The sequence below is a fragment of the Acinonyx jubatus genome, chromosome D3 (genome assembly GCF_027475565.1).
Source record: "Acinonyx jubatus isolate Ajub_Pintada_27869175 chromosome D3, VMU_Ajub_asm_v1.0, whole genome shotgun sequence".
NCBI classification, from domain to species: domain Eukaryota; kingdom Metazoa; phylum Chordata; class Mammalia; order Carnivora; family Felidae; genus Acinonyx; species Acinonyx jubatus.
The window spans coordinates 7379646-7397881 of NC_069392.1; the positions used below are offsets into that span (position 1 = coordinate 7379646).

General features: G+C 50.6%; 2 protein-coding genes and 1 long non-coding RNA gene across 6 annotated transcripts in view; all 3 read right to left on the reverse strand.

Moving 5' to 3' along the window:
• The window catches only part of BCL7A (BAF chromatin remodeling complex subunit BCL7A), a 29232-nt gene extending 28059 nt beyond the window's left edge, over positions 1–1173 (reverse strand). Inside the window, exon 1 of one of the 2 annotated variants that reach the window (XM_027043902.2) lies at positions 906–1173. In XM_027043902.2, the coding sequence (XP_026899703.1) occupies positions 906–997 (92 nt within the window). In that variant the 5' untranslated portion in view covers positions 998–1173. The remainder of the gene's footprint in view (positions 1–905) is intronic. The other variant, XM_027043903.2, reaches the window with a different exon arrangement.
• Positions 1174–2851: 1678 nt separating this feature from the next.
• On the reverse strand, positions 2852–12377 carry LOC128312507 (uncharacterized). Its single transcript, XR_008291904.1, has 3 exons — positions 11801–12377; positions 10198–10938; positions 2852–7044 (listed from the first exon to the last, which is right to left on the reverse strand). It is a non-coding gene; the product is annotated as an uncharacterized LOC128312507 (long non-coding RNA).
• A 994-nt stretch (positions 12378–13371) lies between these two features.
• The window catches only part of CFAP251 (cilia and flagella associated protein 251), a 67892-nt gene continuing 63027 nt past the window's right edge, over positions 13372–18236 (reverse strand). For 2 of the 3 annotated variants that reach the window (XM_027043887.2, XM_015063787.3), the window contains 3 exons: positions 16459–16687; positions 14945–15046; positions 13372–13628 (listed from right to left, as the gene is read on the reverse strand). In XM_027043887.2, the coding sequence (XP_026899688.1) occupies positions 13492–13628; positions 14945–15046; positions 16459–16687 (468 nt within the window). In that variant the 3' untranslated portion in view covers positions 13372–13491. The remainder of the gene's footprint in view (positions 13629–14944; positions 15047–16458; positions 16688–18236) is intronic. The other variant, XM_053206656.1, reaches the window with a different exon arrangement.

An 18236-nucleotide genomic window follows, 5' to 3' on the forward strand; every position in this document is an offset into this window, starting at 1 on the left:
CGCGGAGAACAAAAACAACGGCTCTCTCGGCAAAACAAACACGAGCCGCCGCTTTGGGAGAGGCAGACGCGGCCGAGGACCGGTTTCTGGCCAAAAAGATCCGCCCGCCGACCCCCCGAGCGCGGGCGCCAGCCGGGCAGGCCGGGCAGGGCGGGCGGCGCGGGCAGGGCGGGGGTGCCGGGCGCCCCGGGCCCGCGGCCGCCCCGGCGCTTCCTCCTCGCGCTCGCCCCCATCTTTCTTCCTCGCCGAGAGCCCTCGCTCCAGGCAGCCCAAAGCGCTAAATTTAAACGGCTCGCGCTCTGCAAACTCCGCAGACTCGAGGGCGCCGGGCCTGGGAGGCGGGGAGCGAGCCAGCCAGCCAGCCGGGGAGGGAGGCGGGAGGGAGGCCCGGCGCGGGCTGGGGCGCGGGGGCCGGCGCTGCGCCGCCCGGGGCGCGCGGGGAGGAGACGGAGACGGCGGCGCCCCGCTCGGTGCCTGCACAATGGAGCTCGCGCTCTCCCCTCCGCCGCCGGCATCGCGGCCCCGGCGCGCGGGAAGCCGCTTTCATGTGACTTGCACAAAACGAAATGGCTTCTGGGGCCGGCCCCGAGCCCCCCTCCCGGGAGCCGAGCGCCGCGGCGGGGCCGGCCCGCCGCTCCACCGCCCGGCCCGGGGCGCCCCGCCGCCTCCAGGCTGCCGCCGCCACCGCGCCAGGTGGGCGACAGGCGCGAGCGCACCTGGGCAGCGGCCGCGGCCCCCGCCTCGCGCAGGTGACCCGGCTCGCGCGCCGCCCGCCGCTCCAACTCCCGGGCCCGCGGCCGGCCCGCGGCGAGGCGCCCGCCGGCTTTTTGTATGTGCTCCGGGGGTCTGGGGCGGCCGCGGCGCCGGGCGGGCAGGCGGGCGAGCGAGCAGGCGCCTCCGCTTACCATTTGCGCACTTTCTCGATAGCCGCCATGACCCTCTTGATATCATCTTTGGCGCGGCTCCTGGTCTCGGCTCGAACCGACCTGCCCGACATGGTTCTGGCGGGGAGAGAGAGGCTGGGGGAGCGCGCCCGCCGGGTCCTGCTCGCGCTCCGCGGCGGCCACACTCGCGCCCGCCCGCTCACTCACTCACACACTCACACACACACACTCTCACACACTCACACACACTCACACACATACACACAAAGCCGGAGCCGCCGCGCGCGCCCGGGGCCCAGTGCGCAAGCGCCGGGCGCCAGCTGCACCGAGCAGGGGGAGCAGCGCCGCCGCGGCCGCCAGCAGTGCGGCCTCCGGGCGCCGCCGCCGCCGCCGGCCAGCGCCGCGAGCCTCCTCGGCCCGCCCGGGGAGGCGACCGCGATCCCCCGCTCCCCGGGGAGGCGGCCGGGGGCGCCCGGCGACCCCCGGCCCTGGGCGCGCGGAGTGGGGGGGGGGGCGGCCGGAGGCAGAGACACTCACTCGGAGGCCGCAGGTGCCGCGGGGTCCCCCGGGGAGGGCGCGCCGGCAGGGCGGCGGGCCGTGGAGGGGGCGCATTCCTTGGGAGCCAGCTCGGCGGCGGGTCCGCTGCCCCGGGTGTGTGGCAGCGGGTGCAATAACGCAAGTTTCCTGTGGGACTCCTGACTTCTCAGAGTTGAAGGCAGCGATTCGGGACGCGAGGTGCTCTCGGAAAGAGTTGGGCAACACGGATCTCTGCTGCTCCTCTGCCCTGTGCAAATACGCGAGCTAGGACGTCGCTTCCCTTTCCCTCGTCCTTTTGGAAAACTAGAGTCGGAGGAAAGGTGTCAGGGGCGAGGCGATGGCGAGACATTCGACCCTGCCTATTAAATAGCTTTCCGTGCAGGAAAAGCTCAATGATTATCAGCATTTCAACAGGGCTTCTTCCTTTCCTTCTGGGGTTGCTCTCAGAGAGCGAGTCACGATTTAAATCGAAGCCACTCCTCACTGAAGTCCCAGGCTCAGACCAGGTGCTACCGCACAAGTGCAAATGACCCTAGCAGGTGTAATGGGCTGGCCGGCCTACAGGGAGGATTTTGAGGTAGCTTCTTCCCCATCATGCCTCAGGACAGCTCTTGGAAGAATCCCGGATAACCCAGGTGCCACATCTTTGTGTTCAGCTGCCCATAAACCGACTTGACCAGAGCTAATCCGTGCCCGGATGAATGCTAGGAAAAATGAGAGTGACCCTGTTAGCAAACCCAGACCCTTGGAGATAAACTAGCCCGACACAAGTCATTTTACCTGTGGGGAAACTGAGTCCCAGGAAAGCTCAAGGTCGCAGCCATAAACTGGATCCCAGACTCCTCACTCATTCTAGAACCAAGCAGTTACCCCTGAGAGTTTGGTTTTGGGGAGAAAAGCCACAGGGGAAATGGGTGCCTGATATGAAAAATAAGACAACACTTACCGTAGTGAATCATTCTGAGCATTATATCTAGGAAAGTAAGACACAGCAGGTCATAAAACAGAGATTTCTACTGTTGGCCCTCAGATGGCTTAGAACCACAGAGAACTTCCAAATATGTATATTTGAAAAATAGGAAGATTTCTGGGGTGCCTGGCTGGCTCAGTCTGAGGAGCATGGTACTCTTGATCTCTGGGTCGTGAGTTCAAGCCCCATGTTGGGTGTAGAGATTACTTTAATAAATAAAACTTGAAAAAGTAAAATGGGAAGATGTCAAAAATTCAAATATCAACTAATAAATGGATGTGTGTATATGCACCCAGTAAAGTATTATTCAGCCATTGGGAAGGAATGAGATCAACTTTGAAAACATAGTAAGTACAAGAAGCCAGTCACAAAAGAACAAATATTGTCTAGTTCCACTTCCATGAGATACCTAGACTGGGGAAATCCATAGAGACAAAGCAGGTTGGTGGTTGCCAGGGGGTGGGGGAATAGAGAGTGACTTCCAAGGGGTTTGGGATTTCTTTTTGGGGTGACGAGAAAGTTCTGGAACTAGATAATGTTTCCTGTACACCATTGTGAACATACACTTAAGCATACTGAATTGTACACCTTCAAATGGTTACAGTGGTCAGTTTTATGTGTATTTCACCACAAGAAAAAGAATTCAAAATATCCACCTTCTCCAGAAATAGCAGAAGGTCTGCAAACTGGTCCCCCAGTGCTACATGGTAACAATCAGCTGGAACTGAGGAGCCCTGTGCCTCTCAAAGCTCTTCAGGTCACCAATGTGTCACCAGGTCACTTTACTCATTGGCATTATCAGATGGCTCCTGAAGGTATTTGTGTTCTTGATCTCTGATTAAACTATAAAGCTTTCTACAAATGTTCTTTATAAATCTAGTATGTCACTTTTTATAGTTCCCTGTCCCCTGCAGATATTTTTAACCTTTCTTTCAACAAAGCACAGTTGTGGTGTAGTCTGTGGTAATTCTAACATTTGAAGTACCTGAGGGTCTGTTTCTCCTAGTTCTTGCTCATGGTGTCCTATTTCCTTGTGATCTGTCTGGTTGTCTTTGACCATGCTGGACACTGTATTTTAAAATTTATTTAGAGGAATAATTTGAGGCCTAGGATGAAGTTACCTTCCTCCACAGATGATTTACATTTCCTCCTGCCAGGCTCCCGAGGGCACTGCTATTCCAGGACTATCTAAGTTCAGGGCTCATGGGTCCCTGGACCACCCTGATGATGCAAATATATGCTGCCCTATTGAGCAAGTCTGGTTTGCTTATTGTACCCTGGGGGGTGGGGGGGGGTGGGTGTCAGTGACATAAGCAGCTGGCTAACAGATCTGCACTTCCCAACTCTGAGTTCAGTGACCCCGTGTTGATGGTTTGAAATCAACTGTGGCAGGAGTATTTACACTTATGGAAGTTGGCAAATTCTGTATATAAGGATCCTTTCCTCAACCCCACCCAGAGCTGGTTGGTGAACATTTACCAGAATACCACTGGTGGAGCCCAGTAGGGTCTCAAATTATTGTGGGGGAAAGTCTCGTCTCCCACCCGGACTTTTATTTTTGGCCTCTTGCCTCAAAAAGCCACTCACACTGGGGTTCAAATATGCTAGACTTGACAAATCTCTGCAGGGTTAAATGGCTTCTTTGCTGGGTTCTCCTCCAGGGTTCTCTTCTTCCTTCCATTTCAGCTACTCCTTACTATTTAGACTATTCCTTATTTTTAGATTGAGAGTTCATCTGAATACCTACCTAGTTACCAGAAACTGGATGTCGGGCTGTCTCTGAATATTAGTTATTATTCTAGAGATGTTAAAAAAGAGATCATACGGTTACAGAAGTGAGTTATTTAGTTATGGCTTGTGTCTTAGCCTCTCTTTGCCTCATCTGTAAAATGGGATGAAAAGAACACCACCTGCCTCATGGAGCTGTCATGAGAATTAAACACAGTATCTGTCAAGCACATAGAACAGTGCTTGGCACATAGTAAGTGCTAGAGACCGGAGAGTATTTGTTGAATAAAGGACCTGGGTGATCCTTTGCACCTTTATGACCTATACTAGGAACTGAAGTCCAGCTACCCCTCTTTCTGGGCTGCCAAATTCAACCCTTAATCCACTGTTGCACAGGGAGGAGGTTTGAGGAGGTTTCCACCTCTGGAGGGTGATACGAAATTGTGAGTGCAGGCCCGGCTCTTGCTTCTTGGCAGCTTTGGTCCTCACCTAGCAACTTGCAGGAGCAAGTTGTTTTCATAAACAGAGGTGCTTTGGTGTTTGGGGAGCAGGCCATTAGCAAAGCCCAGCAAAGGGGAAGAACTGAAGAGAATGCTCCAACCACAGAATGGTTCCTCAGAGACAGGAGCCAAAGGGTGTGCTGCAGGGTATGAAACCTCCCTCCTATTATAGAAAAGGACACGAAAACTCAGAAGCCACACAGCCAGTTAGCAAGCAGTGTTCTGGCCAGAACCCTGCTCTCGTATTGTGGTCTCTGGGATTCCCCACTCCACATCCATCATAAAGTTGGTAGTTGGAAATCAACATGGCAGGAATGTTGACACGATGGAAACTGGCAAGTGCTTTTCATCAGGACCCTCCTGTCCCTCCTCTTTCCAGAGCTGGTTGGTGAACATTTACCAGCCTACCACTGGTAGAGCCTAATGGGGTCTCAAATGATCGTGGGGGAGATCTCCCCTATAGTGTGGGCCTTATGATAGACTGGGGAGACCTTGGAAAAAAAATTTGTTTTGACAAACCAGATGCTGCAATCTGCCTCTCCGTGTCTTTCTTCCCTAAAACTACAACTGTAAAAATTGTCACCAGCTCAGACACTACTGAATCGGCAGTTTGCATATCCATCCATGCAGCCATTGGCTTGCCCAGAAGCTGAGTCACTTGAGGTCGCATAAAAATAAAGAGATAGTGGACATGAAGTGCTTTGAAACATCCATGTGTTCAAAGGTGAGTCAGTGTAGGCCAGACGCTCTTCTAACAACAAGTGATTAAACACAGGATGTCTGCTGAGGACCCAGTGACTCGGAACAAAGTTAGAGATCTGTCCACAAACAGGCTTGGTGAGTTCTCAGGTCAGGAATCTAGAAGGCTGCCCAGATGCCTTTTGCCTCCTTCCTGCATGCTGCCCAGCTTCTGAATATCCTTCCCAGTTTTGGGTGAGCCTTTGGGGGTGAAGGCCAACCCCTCCCCAGAAGCTGTCTTCCTCTTCTCCCAAGGCGTTAGGTCCTGGGCATGGGTTGCAACCTTAGACTGGTGGATGGTTTAGCCAGTTGGTGTTTTGTTTTTTTTTTTCTCTTTTTTTTCCCTATGTTTGTTTGTTTACTTTGAAAGAGAAATAGCGTGGGCAGTGGAGGGACAGAAAGAGAGAGAGAATCCGAAGCGGGCTCTGCACTGACAGCAGAGAGCCTGATGCAGGGCCTTGAACCCATGAACCCATGAGATCATGACCTGAGCCAAAGTTGGACGCTCAACCGACTGAGCCACCCAGCCGCGCCTAGCCAGTTGGTTTTTTAAAATATTAGTTTTATGGAAATATAATTAGCATGCCATAAAATTCACCCTTTTAAAGTGGTTTTTAGTATGTTTGTACAGAGTTGTGAAACCATCACCACAGTTATTTTTAGAACATTTTTGTCATCTGAAAAAGAGATCCTCTCTCCACCCAAGGTTAGAGGCAGTTACAGAAAGCCACAAATCTACTTCTTGCCCCTGTGGATTTGCCTATTCTGGGCATTTCACACAAATGGAACATGCGATGCGTCCTTTTGTGTTTGGTGTCTTAGCGTATTTTCAAGGTTCATTCGTGTTGTAGCGTATGTACTAATATACTTCATTCCTTTTTATGGCTCAATAATATTCCATTGCATGTGTGGATTTACCACATTTTGGTTATCTAGGCATTCACCGATGAACGCTGGGATGTTTCTTCCACTGTTTGGCTCTTGCGAACACGGTTACTGTGAAAATTACCATACAGGTCTTTGTACAGATGTGTCTCTTGCCTGTGTATACCGAGGAGTAGAACTACAGGGCCATATGGTAACTCTGTGTTTAACATTTTGAGCAGCTGGCAGACTGTTTTCCACAGCAGCTGTGCCATTTTATGTTCCCACCAGCAGTAGACTAAGGTTCCAACTTCTCCACATCCTTGCCAACACTTGTTTTTTTCTTTTTTCTTTTAGCCATCCTAGTGGGTGTGGAGTGGATCTCACTGTGGTTTGGTTTTGTTTTTTGGTTTTTTTTTTTGATTTTGATTGTTGAGGGAGTGTAGGGGCCGTGGAAAAATGACTTACAGCAAAAGTGGCCCCTGCAGAGCCCCAGAGGATTGGAGGCACTGAGCTCACGCATCTGGCCTTTTTTTCGTTCTTTAAAAAAAAAAAAATTATTACTTTTTAATTTTTTTAATGTTTATTTTTAAGAGAGACAGAGCATGAGTGGGGGAGGGGCAGAGAGCGAGGGAGACAGAATCTGAAGCAGGCTGCAGGCTCTGAGCTGTCAGCACAGAGCCGGACTCGGGGCTCGAACTCACAAACCAGCTAAGTCGGCTGCTTAACCGACTGAGCCACCCAGGTGCCCCTGGCCTTCTTTGGTTCTTGCTCATTTCAGAACTTGCTCATCTTCCACCAAAGCTAACCAGCTTCTGATATGCTGCAAATCAAAGATCATGACTGATAGCATACTGAGGTTGCCCCTTAGTCTTTACCCTTCTTTATACTTCTGAATTGCGTCTTGTTGCAATCCTTTCCTTCTCCCCCAAATACCAGAATACTCTCCTTGCTGTTGTCCCTTTGCCCAGCCATCCCCTCCTGCCCATCACCCAGTCCTACGTCTCTAACATGCAAATGTAATCCATTTCTCCTCCTTTACTTTAATCTTCAAGTTTAACCTCCTTGTGCAAGGCCATCCCTAATGTAACCATTGCTTTCTCTGGGTTGCTCTCCTGCCCCCACTCCCAGAGACCCCTCAGATTGGCTTAGAGTGCCTCATTTATGTAATTTCTCCTCTACCTACCCTGATCTCCTCCTCCTTCCCACCCCATCTGCTCCAGATGCCCCTATATCACTGTCACAAAATACTGTCATTATCATTGGCATGTCTGTTTCCCTCACTACAATGTAACCTTCTTAAGGGCAAGAACCACGCTTTGTGCTACAGTGTATCCAGGGCTTAGCATGCTGCGTTGACCCTGGGGTCGCTTAGTGAGCATCTGCAGGCTGCAAGTTATTGCCATCCCAGCGTTTAGTCTACAAAAGTGGAAAAGGTAGAGGTGGCCAACAGGACACAGGAAGGGGTAAGTGGCATGCATTTGCTGACGCTTTACTGCATAGCAGGCTGCCTTCGGGCAGTTGCCAGCGACTAGGGGAATGTATAGTTCAACATGATTGTTGATGAAGGAACAAGATCACTGAGAAAACTGTGGTCATGTTTAAAAAAAATATTGAGGGGTGCCCGGGTGGCTCAGTCGGTTAAGCGTCCGACTTTGGCTCAGGTCATGATTTCACAGTCTGTGGGTTCGAGCCCCGCATCGGGCTCTGTGCTGACGGCACAGAGCCTGGAGCCTGCTTCCGATTCTGTGTCTCCCTCTCTCTCTGCCCCTCCCCTGTTCATGCTCTGTCTCTCTCTGTCGCAAAAATAAATAAAAACATTAAAAAAAAATTTTTTTTTAAATATTGAAATCTCTGGAAAACTAAGGAAGATGAAGAGATGCCAACTCGGGACATGAGGTTTAGGAAGCCAAAGCCCACAGTCAGCATTCCTACCTTTGGCCTGTGTCATGTGAAAGAATACGTCAGCTTCAGGGCTGGCTCCACGCGTGACCTCGTTCTGGTCTTCCCTGGGATCGTCTATCCCACATCGAGACTCTGGATAAAAGAAATGAGAGTGGCCAGATCTTCCATCTGGAAGAGTCGACTAGCCTCCTTCCTCCTTCAGCTTGTTCACATGAAAACGTTCCTCCTCCGGCTCCCAAGGAAGACCCACGTAATGGTAGCACTGAAGGAATACTAGAGATCCTTCTAGACCCCTGAGGACCTCGTCTCGAGCCCACATCCCCCTCTGTGTTCCCACCACACAAACCTTGGCTCCACTGAATGCTTCTGGCTTTGGTGCACACTGTCCTCTCTGTCTGGGATGTTCTCTCCTGTCTCTTTCCATGACTGGCTCTCAACATCGACGTCTCCTCTTTGGAGAGACCCTCCCTGACCACCCTAACTAAAGCACATCCCCCTCTTGGTATTCTATGTCACAGAGTCTGGGCCTTGTCTTTAGGACTCTGAGCATAATTTGCAATGACATATTTACGTGCTTGTGTAACATGAGCTCCCTAAAGACAACGGCTGTGCCTGTCTTGTTTACAACGGCACACCCAGTGCCAACGCAGTGCTAGCATGCAGGAACTATTTGCTCAATTCATAAATGGACAAACAGATGCACGAAGCCCATCTGTGAAGAAATCAGGCGCTCACAGAGGAGTAGCGAGGCAGCAGCCAGTCCCTTAGATGGGACTCTGGGTTTGCCACAGCCCCATGTCTCCCCCATGTTGGAGCCGGTGCTCAGGGTGTCCTCTGTGCTTCAGACCCCAGGACCACGGTACCACCCAGTGCTCCCTTTTCCGGGGCAGGTGTGCTGGTGGGCTGGGGGAACTCGCACCTTGCAACGCACACTTCTGCCATGTTGGAAGGGCTGGCAAAGGAGCATGAACTAGTTCCGAGGAACCAAACCTGCTCCCCTCCCAGAGAGAACACCCCCACTTGCTCTAAAGAGTAAGATTTAGAGGGGCGTCTGGGTGGCTCAGTTGGTGGAGCGTCCGACTTGGGCTCAGGTCATGATCTCAGGGTTTGTGGATTCGAGCCCCACGTCGGGCTCTGTGCTGACAGCTCAGAGCCTGGAGCTTGCTTTGGATTCTGTGTCTCCCTCTCTCTCTCTGCCCCTCCCCTGCTCACACACTCTCTCTCTCTCTCTTTCAAAAATGAATAAACTTAAAAAAAAAAAAGTAATCTCTTCCCCCAATGTAGGGCTCAAACTCATGACCCCAAGATCAAGAGTCACAGGCTCTACTGACTGAGCCAGCCAAGCGTCCCAGAGTGTTTGGTTGTTATTGTTGTTGTTTTGTTTGTTTTCCTTTAAGCTAAGCTAGCAGAGGGTAGTTCTTTTTTTAAAAATTTTTTTTTAACTTTTTATTTTTTGAGAGTCAGAGAGAGACAGAGCATGAGCGGGGGAGGGGCAGAGAGAGAGAGGGAGACGCAGAATCCGAATCAGGCTCCAGGCTCTGAGCTGTCAGCACAGAGCGCGATGCGGGGCTGGAACCCACAAACTGTGATATCGTGACCTGAGCTGAAGTTGGACTCTCAACCGACTGAGCCACCCAGGCGCCCCAGGACACAGATCTTTCCAAAAAGACCCTTCTTGTCTGTAGTGCCTGGAAGCACAGCAGAGGCTCATGGCCACAGAGGATGGACAGCAAGAGGTAACACAAAAGCAACCAGCCCTGACTGGCTTTGGGAGTGTTTGCTTGGGAACAGAGAGGCATAGGGCAGAGCACGGAAACCATTCCGGGGCGACTGACTCAGAGAGGTGGTGTGTGTGTGTGTGTGTGTGTGTGTGCGTGTGTATACACACATATATTTAACTTTTAATTTTGAGATAATTTTAGATTTACAGGGGAGTTGCAAAGGTAGGACAGAGTTCCCACGAGCCCTTTGCCAGTTTCCCAGGTGTGTACCCCCATGTAACCACCATATAGTGATGAAAACAAAGACATTAACATTGCTCCAATGCCGTTAACTCATCTACAGACCTCACCTGGAGTGCACGGTTTCCCCGTGTCGCCTCCTGTCCCGGACATCCCTTCCGGGGTCCCATTTTGCACTTCCCCACCATGTCTCCTTAGTCTCCTCCCATCGGAGGAGACTTGCTCGTCTTGACCTTGACGGGATTGGAGAGCATGTCGGTTTGGTCTGGTTGTTTGTATGGATGCACTGTATTTGTACAACTCTGTTGGGATGAGGGATCCTGGCCTAGGGGGTACGGCGGATGGAGTTTTCACTGCAGGTTAAGAATGGTTTTCACATTTTTAAATGGTTGAAAAAAAATCGAAAGAAGGTGATTTTGTGATAGGTGGAGATGATCGTAAAATCCAGATTTCAGTGTCCATTAAGTAAACTTGGTTGGAACACAGCCACAATCATTCTTTTCTGGATGGTCTGTCATTGCCTTTGTATTCCGATGGGCAAGTCAAGGAGTTGTGACAGAGCCATAAGGCCTGCAGAGCCTTGACATTTACTCTCTGGCCCTTTACAGAGAAAGACCCCAGTGGAGAGAGCCTGGCAGGACCTGGAGCTCACCTTTGCTCTAAAGCAAAGCCAGCTATTATTAAAGAGCTGTGAGTTCATCCATCCAGTCATTCCACGGATACTTACTGAGGGCCCATTGTCAAAACCAGCAGGCACCCCTATTCAGGCAGGTGCTAACAAAGCTAAAACTTCGGAACTGGAGGAGGTTAATACTCATCAATCATCTGCCCAGGTCTCAGGTGCAGGTGTCCTGTAATAATAACAAGTCACTGCCCCATTTTGAGCTCTGCCTTATGCTGGTAACACTTTCCTTGCACCCTCTCCTTTAATCCTCTCAACCACCCAGAAGAATTCCAGGAGGAAACTGAGGTTTAAGAGATTAGATTAGCCACACCCAAGGGTGCATAGGGAGCCACTAAATGGCAGGAGCAGCAAATGAGCCCAGTCAAGCCCCTGGGCTTCCAGAGCAGATGGTGTCCAAACAAAACCCTCACCATGCTTGGGAAGAGCCTCGGGGTCTGGAGCAGAGGGAGTGGGGTGGGGAGGCTGCTGGTGGTTCCTGAACTCTAGAAGCAACAAACCAGGATGGTTTGGTTGGTCAGTAGCCAGAGACCCCATCTGAAATAGCGTTCTTCCCAAAGAGCATCACAATCTTCAGTCTTGATGTTCAAGCCCAACGATTATCCTTCTTTGGTCTTTTCCTTGCTCCTCTTCTGGCGTCGCTGCTCTGCCATGCACGCCGCGGGAGAGTCTGGGTGCTTTGCTCACTTGGCAGGGAGGCTGTCCTCCACTCCCTTCCCTGAGTGGGGACACTGATGTCCTACATCCCATGTGGCCAGTAGGTGGGGTCTGCCAGGAATGGGAGGCAAAGGGCCTCCTGGTGCTGAAAGGCGCACAGGTCCTCTCCGTGTGGGTCAAACAGGTTGAGAGACACCCAAAAGCACTTGCAGAAAGGGGCCCTGACGGTGAGAAGGGCGCCCCCTGGCCAAGCTGGGCTGGGAGCGGTTGCGAACACTATTGACATGAATGCTGCTGTCCCCTGGGGTTCTGGCCTTCCTGGGTGAACGTCAGAGCCAGGGCCTCACCCCCCCCCCCCCACCCCCCGTACTGACCTGGAGACGCAGGAAGCCGGATCGACACAGCATGATGGTGGTTCCAGCTCACGGGTCCAGCCACAGTGGGTCCTCCTGGTCACTGGCCAGTTCTGCTCCAGACAGTGATTCCAGTACACGTAGTCGATCAGAACGAAATCAGTGTGCCGGATTTAATGAAAGAAGCCCTGGCTGGTGTCCGGACAGCATCCCATTCTGAGTAATTTTTTTGAAGAGAACAGTCATCTGAGAGTTTCCTGTTCCCTAAAATGTCCCCAGGAACTTTTTAACTGGCTTGGTAATATGTCTCCTAAGCCCTTAGCAGCTGCAAAATTGATTCATAAAGCATGTTTGGTTTTTTCTTCTGTCTTGTTTTATTTCGCCTTTTTTTTTTTTTTTTAAAGAACAAAATGTAAACCAGGTTGCAAAGCCCTGGCCACACAACCTGACGAGAAGGCGCCCGTGGGACCTTGGCCCACGCCGCCCGTCCCAAGGTCACAGTGACGCAGCCGGGTTTGGGGTAGATGGTTCTGTTCTATGTTCCCAGGCGTTCCAAAGACTCACTGAGGCCACGTCTCCAAGAGGACCCCACGCAGCAGGGAGGACGAAGCTACTGCCATTTACTTCTCTTGCATACACTGTGGTCCTTAGCAAGAAGGGCCTTTAGGGGGTCAGAGATGTCATCTCACGTGCCAGCGCCTGTGGGGAAGGGCCCGGTTTGGGTGGGAGGGTGCGATGGGCTCAGCGTGCGTACAGAACAACACCTGGCACTTGTGTCTGAATGAGAACTCATCGCTGATAACAAATCTCTAAAATCAGACCATAACTTTCATCTGTTTGCACAACGATGATACTCTATTCTCAAGGTCAGAACACTGCTGAAAACTTAGCAGCGTGTCCTAAATGTCCCCCGAGCTGGGGAGCTGGGCCCCGTTTGTGCCCACTACGTGCTTGGGAGCCCTGTGGAGGGGGCATAAGGCGGCGGCCGATCACCCAGGCCTGTGGGAGGGGTGTGGGGGGGAGGGGAGGCTCACAGACTCCAGTTGGCGAGTTCTGCCCCCACCCCGCAGGCCTGGCCGGTGGTTTCTGGTCCAGGTGCTGCACACACACCGGGCCCCAGGGGTGCTTTTTTGCATTCTCTCTGGCAGTTGCCACCGGGGTTAGGCATGGCTGGTGAAGCTCTCCATAACGGCCGCACACAACTGCTTAGTTGTTTTGCTGATGAGAAGGCACGAGCGGGGACTCTCAGGAGCCCAGAACACCCAGCAACCCCCCCCCCCCCCCGCAGGTCAAACAGCAGGCAGGGGCGATCCCCATTAGACCATATGATGCCAAGGGTCCGGGGAGGGGGAGGGAATAAGGCCGCACGTGTCCCTAGGAAGGCCTACGGCAGCTGGAACCCTTCTCTGCCCCCCAGGGACCGGCCACCTGCCCGTCCTGTTCAACCCTGCTCAGGCAGCACTGCCTTGGACGGAGCAGAGAGCCATCAATCTCCAGCCACCATTCACATCCAGCTGCCACTGCGTTTTTTGCCTCCACCCACTCTTCTGTTTGAGAAACAGTGGAATGTCCAACTTCGCGAATTCCGTTGCTTAACCGAAATTTCCTTTTAATGTCTAAATGTTCCAAAGATTAGGGTGGGGGCAGGGAAATACAGGGAAGCAGTGCCTCTGGGGGGGGGGGGGGCCCGCACACACAAAGTCCTTTGTGCCTCAAACATTCCTCACAACTTCACTGACCAGAGGATCTTGTGTGAAATCTTGTGAAATGGTTAGGCCAAGAATGTCAGTCGTGAATATTTCTGCAGTGATTTCGTCTGGAAGTTGTTCTTCAAAGCAGATTTCTGAACCTAGCCAAACAAGAAAACAAAACAGATGCCTTCATAATGATGAGGTTTCTAACTCAGAAGCACATTCCAAAAATACAAGGAACCGATACTGAACAAAAGTGAGAGGCGCTTTGTGCCCCGGTTTGTCTTGGAGTCCTTCAAAAGCCCCGGGTCGGTTTGGAGCACTCTCACCGAATCTCTGCAAGCTTCATGGGAAAGCCTTAAACCACATGGTGTGGTTGATTTACTGTTTGGAGACACCTAGGAACACAGCGTAAGTTACAGTCTGATGTCCTGAGGACACAGGGAATGCGGGAGGGGAGCTTGGAGGCTCGAAATGACCCCCTGGATACTGGAGTCTAGAACTGTCTGAGATCAAGAACTCTGTTTAATGTGACACGGGGATGGGCAATAACAGGAGAGGGAGAAGGAAGCCTGGAGGGGGGGTCTTTGCTCGTGACCCCAGTCTCGGTACCAGTGACGGGCTTTGACCACCGAGGGGCATCGGGCAGCGTCCTGGGCCTGGCAGTGGAGACACCCCCTCGGGCCTGGCAGAGCTGTTCAGACTGGTTCCTCCAGAGCTTAAATTCCCAGCCTAACTTCGGGTCCATTTTCCTCCCTCCAGGGGACTAGAGAAGGAGGTGAGCAATCCTTAGGCAGGAAAGGAGGACGAGCTTTAAAAACTTCCAAGCACTGGGGCGCCTGGGTGGCTCAGTCGGTTAAGCATCCGACTTCGGCTCAGGTCACGATCTCGCGGTCCGCGAGTTCGAGCCCCGCGTTGGGCTCTGGGCTGATGGCTCAGAGCCTGGAGCCTGCTTCCGATTCTGTGTTTCCCTCTCTCTCTGCCCCTCCCCCGTTCATGCTGTGTCTCTGTCTGTCTCAAAAATAAATAAACGATAAAAAAAAAAATTAAAAAAAAAAAAGAAAAAAAAAAAAACCAACTTCCAAGCACTAGCAGCTCTAAGCCGGGCTTGTGCCCGTTTGTAGCCCTGTCCTTCTCCAAGTCTCTGACAACACGTCTCCTGAAACACCTTCCAAGCTGTACCTTCTCCCAGCGGCCAGTAGGCACGCACCCAAGCCGAAAAGGTGCAGACCGGTCGGTGGAATAAAGGGCGGAAATAAGGCCAGAAGACACAGGATGGACAGCGCACGGCAAACAAACGTGACCGCGCTCACTGGTCCTTCCTTGCTCGCGCTGGGGCCCCGGCAGACTTGCTTCGTTGTGGGCACAGTATGAAGGAGGATGGTTTGCACCAGTCAGGAGAGAGAAATACGCTTAAGTCTACGACAAATTAGTGAGCTCCGGCTGCAAGCCCGGGCAGGGTCAGGAACGGTACCTTTGATGGAGGAGGCTGCGGGCTCGGATTTCCACCCCTCGGGATTCAGTCCAAACAGCGTAGCAAAGCAGTCACACATCTCCTCCTCAGTCATGTGCTCACCTGAGTATCGTAAAACGAAAGAGCGTCCGCTCCCACCCTTGGGGCTCCGCATAATGTCAGAGCTTAGCATCGTCATTCTGAGGTCTTAAAAGAGAATTATTCCACGATTTCCTTTCCTTGAGACACAAAAACAATCTACAGAGTCCTGTGTTAGACATATCCTTCCTTACACGGTGTTAAGACTGGTGTTGCTCATACAGAGAATAAGACAACTTTCTTTTTATTTTTAAGTTTATTTATTTATTTTGAGAGAGACAAGACAGCATGAGTGGGGGAGGGGCAGAGAGACAGAGAGAGAGAGAGAGAGAGAGAGAGAGAGAGAGAGAGAGAGATTCCTAAGCAGGCTCCACATTGCCAGCGCAGAGCCCAATGCAGGACTCGAACTCATGAAACCGCAAGATCATGACCTGAGCCGAAACCAAGAGTCAGACACTTAACCGAAACCGACTGAGCCACCCAGGCACCCCAAAGACAACTTTATGATCAAGACTGTGCTCTGCTTCGTTTCATGTTCCCTCACATTAGAACCACCAGTTTGATGAAGAGGAAACTGTCACCCGAAGAGAAAGCCTACTTGGCTTCCTCACATGCAATATTGAGGAAAACAGCAGGTAAAGAGGAAAAATCTTACACTGGTGTGGTTTTTATCTCACAACCACATCCCAGTGTCATAATAGCCCTGTGACATTGGTGGCTAGCACTTTCATTCATAAGTGAGGACACCAACTCAAGAGGTTCAGCAAGTTGGAACACAAATCAGAGACCCAGGATGGCGCCCTTCCCATCACCCCGCGTTTGCCAGCTCTGTGGGTCAGCAGGTGGCATCCTTCATGGTTGAAGCCCCCGTCCGATTAAAGATGCCAGGGGGTCCAGGCACCTGGGTGGCTCAGTTAAGCACTGGACTTCAGCTCAGGTCATGATCTCACGGCCCGTGGGTTTGAGCCCCACGTGGGGCTCTGTGCTGACAGCTCAGAGCCTGGAGCCTGCTTCAGATTCCATGTCTCCCTCACTCTCTACACCTCCCCCACTCACACACTGTCTCTCTCTCTCTCTCTCTCTCTTAAAAATAAATAAACATTAAAAAAAAAAAAAAAAAGAGGGGCACCTGGGTGGTGCAGTTAAGCATCTGACTTCAGCTCAGGTCATGATCTCACAGTTCATGGGTGCGAGCCCCGCATCGGGCTCTGTGTTGACAGCTCAGAGCCTGGAGCCTGCTTCAGATTCTGTGTATCCCTCTCTCTCTGCCCCTCCCCAACTAGTGCTCTGTCTCTGTCTCTAAAAATAAACAAATAAATAAATAAATAAACGTTAAAAAAAAAAAAAGATGCCAGGGGTCTGCCTCCCCAAACACAGTTCTCTCCAGTGGAAATGGCCCAAGAATGTGACAAGATATTCCCTATTTATAGATTTACCTTTCGTTAGAAGCAGTTTTAGGAAATCTTCTCTTCGTATAACCTTCTCTCCTTTTGAATTGGTAAAACCAAGGATGTCAAAGCTATGCTGAATGCCACACATGGTGTTCCCGAAAGGTGGTCTGTGATTAAGGTAAACTTTGAAGAAATCTGGTAAGTTGATTTTGTCAATTAGCTTTCCAGTGTCCACATACTCACTAAATCTGATTTCGTTAAACATATCTTCAATCTAGGGAAGAGATTGGAAAAAAAAGACCATGGTTAGCAGAAAAGACACTTTGACATACTTCTAAAAATTGAACAGTAACAGACAAATGTTTACAGTTAGCTGAAAGCATATCTGTTAAGGGTTGATTATACCCCCAAGAAAGAGATGTTGAAGTCCTAACCCCCAGGACCTCAGACTGTGACCTCATTTAGAAAAAGGGCCGTGGCAGATGCAGTTAGTTAAGATGAGATCATACTGGAGTGGGACGGGTCTTTAGTCCATTGTGAATGGTGTCCTTATAAGAAGAGGAGAGAGACACACAGGGAGGGGATGGCCATGTGATGATGCAAACAGAGAGTGGAAAGATGTGGTTCAAGCCCAGGGCTGCTGGTAACCACCAGAAGCCAGAGGAAGTGAGGGAGGAAGGGTTCTCCACTAAAGGTTTCACAGAGAATGTGGCCCTGCTGACAGCTGGCTTTATTCTGTGGGAGAATAAATTTCTGTTGGTTTAAGCCACCCAGTTGGTGATGTTTTGTTGCAGCAACACTAATACAGTGGTCAGTTTTTCAATACTATTAGCACGGCTACATTATTATCACCTCTTTCTCGCTTTGTGAGACAGATGTTAGTTTCGTTTAGAAGGTAGAATCCTCACGGATTTGGAAATTAGCTCATAAGAATAAGCAGGGGCGTCTGGGTGGCTCAGTTAGTTAGTTAAGCGCACGACTCTTGATTTTGGCTCAGGTCATGATCTCAGTTTGCGGGATCGAGCCCAGCCTGGGGCTCCATGCTGACAGCGCACAGCCTGCTTGGGATTCTCGGTGTCTCTCTCTCTCGGCCCCTCCCCAGCTTGCTCTCTCTCTCTCTCTCTCTCTCTCTCTCTCTCTCACACACACACACACAAAATAAATAAACCTTAAAAAAAGGAATAAGCAAATAATTCAACATGAAACTCAAATATAGGACCAATGGCCCTAATAAATTTCTTAAGACAATTAGCTGCACCATGATTTCAGTTTTTCACCATGTTTTTCCTTTTTCTCTTTTCCATTTTTATATATACAAAAGACTGTATGTAACTTATGGGGTATAATTAAAAAGTGAATACCTAAGAAGCAACCATTCATTGAAAAGATCAACAAAACTGATCAATCTTTAGCTAGAATAACCAAGAAAAAAAGAGAAAAGACTCAAATTACTAATATCAGAACTGAGAGAACACTAGTACCAACCTCTCAGAAATAAAAAGTATGAACAGCATGTTGAATTATAGTTCATTTCTATATATCTGTAACTGATGATGTTATAATGAGATAACTTAGATGAAACGAACACATTTGTAGAAAGACACAAATGACCAAAACTGACTCAAGAAGAAATAGAAACTCTGAACAGACCTATAACAAGTAAAGAGATTTAAAACTTCCACAAAGAAAAGCCAAGGACCAGAAGGCTTCCCTGGTGAATTCTACCAAATATTTTTTTTAAATACCAATTTTCCACAAACTCTCCCCCACCAAAAAAAAAAAAAAAACAGGAGAAAAGGGAACACGTCCCAATTCATTCTATG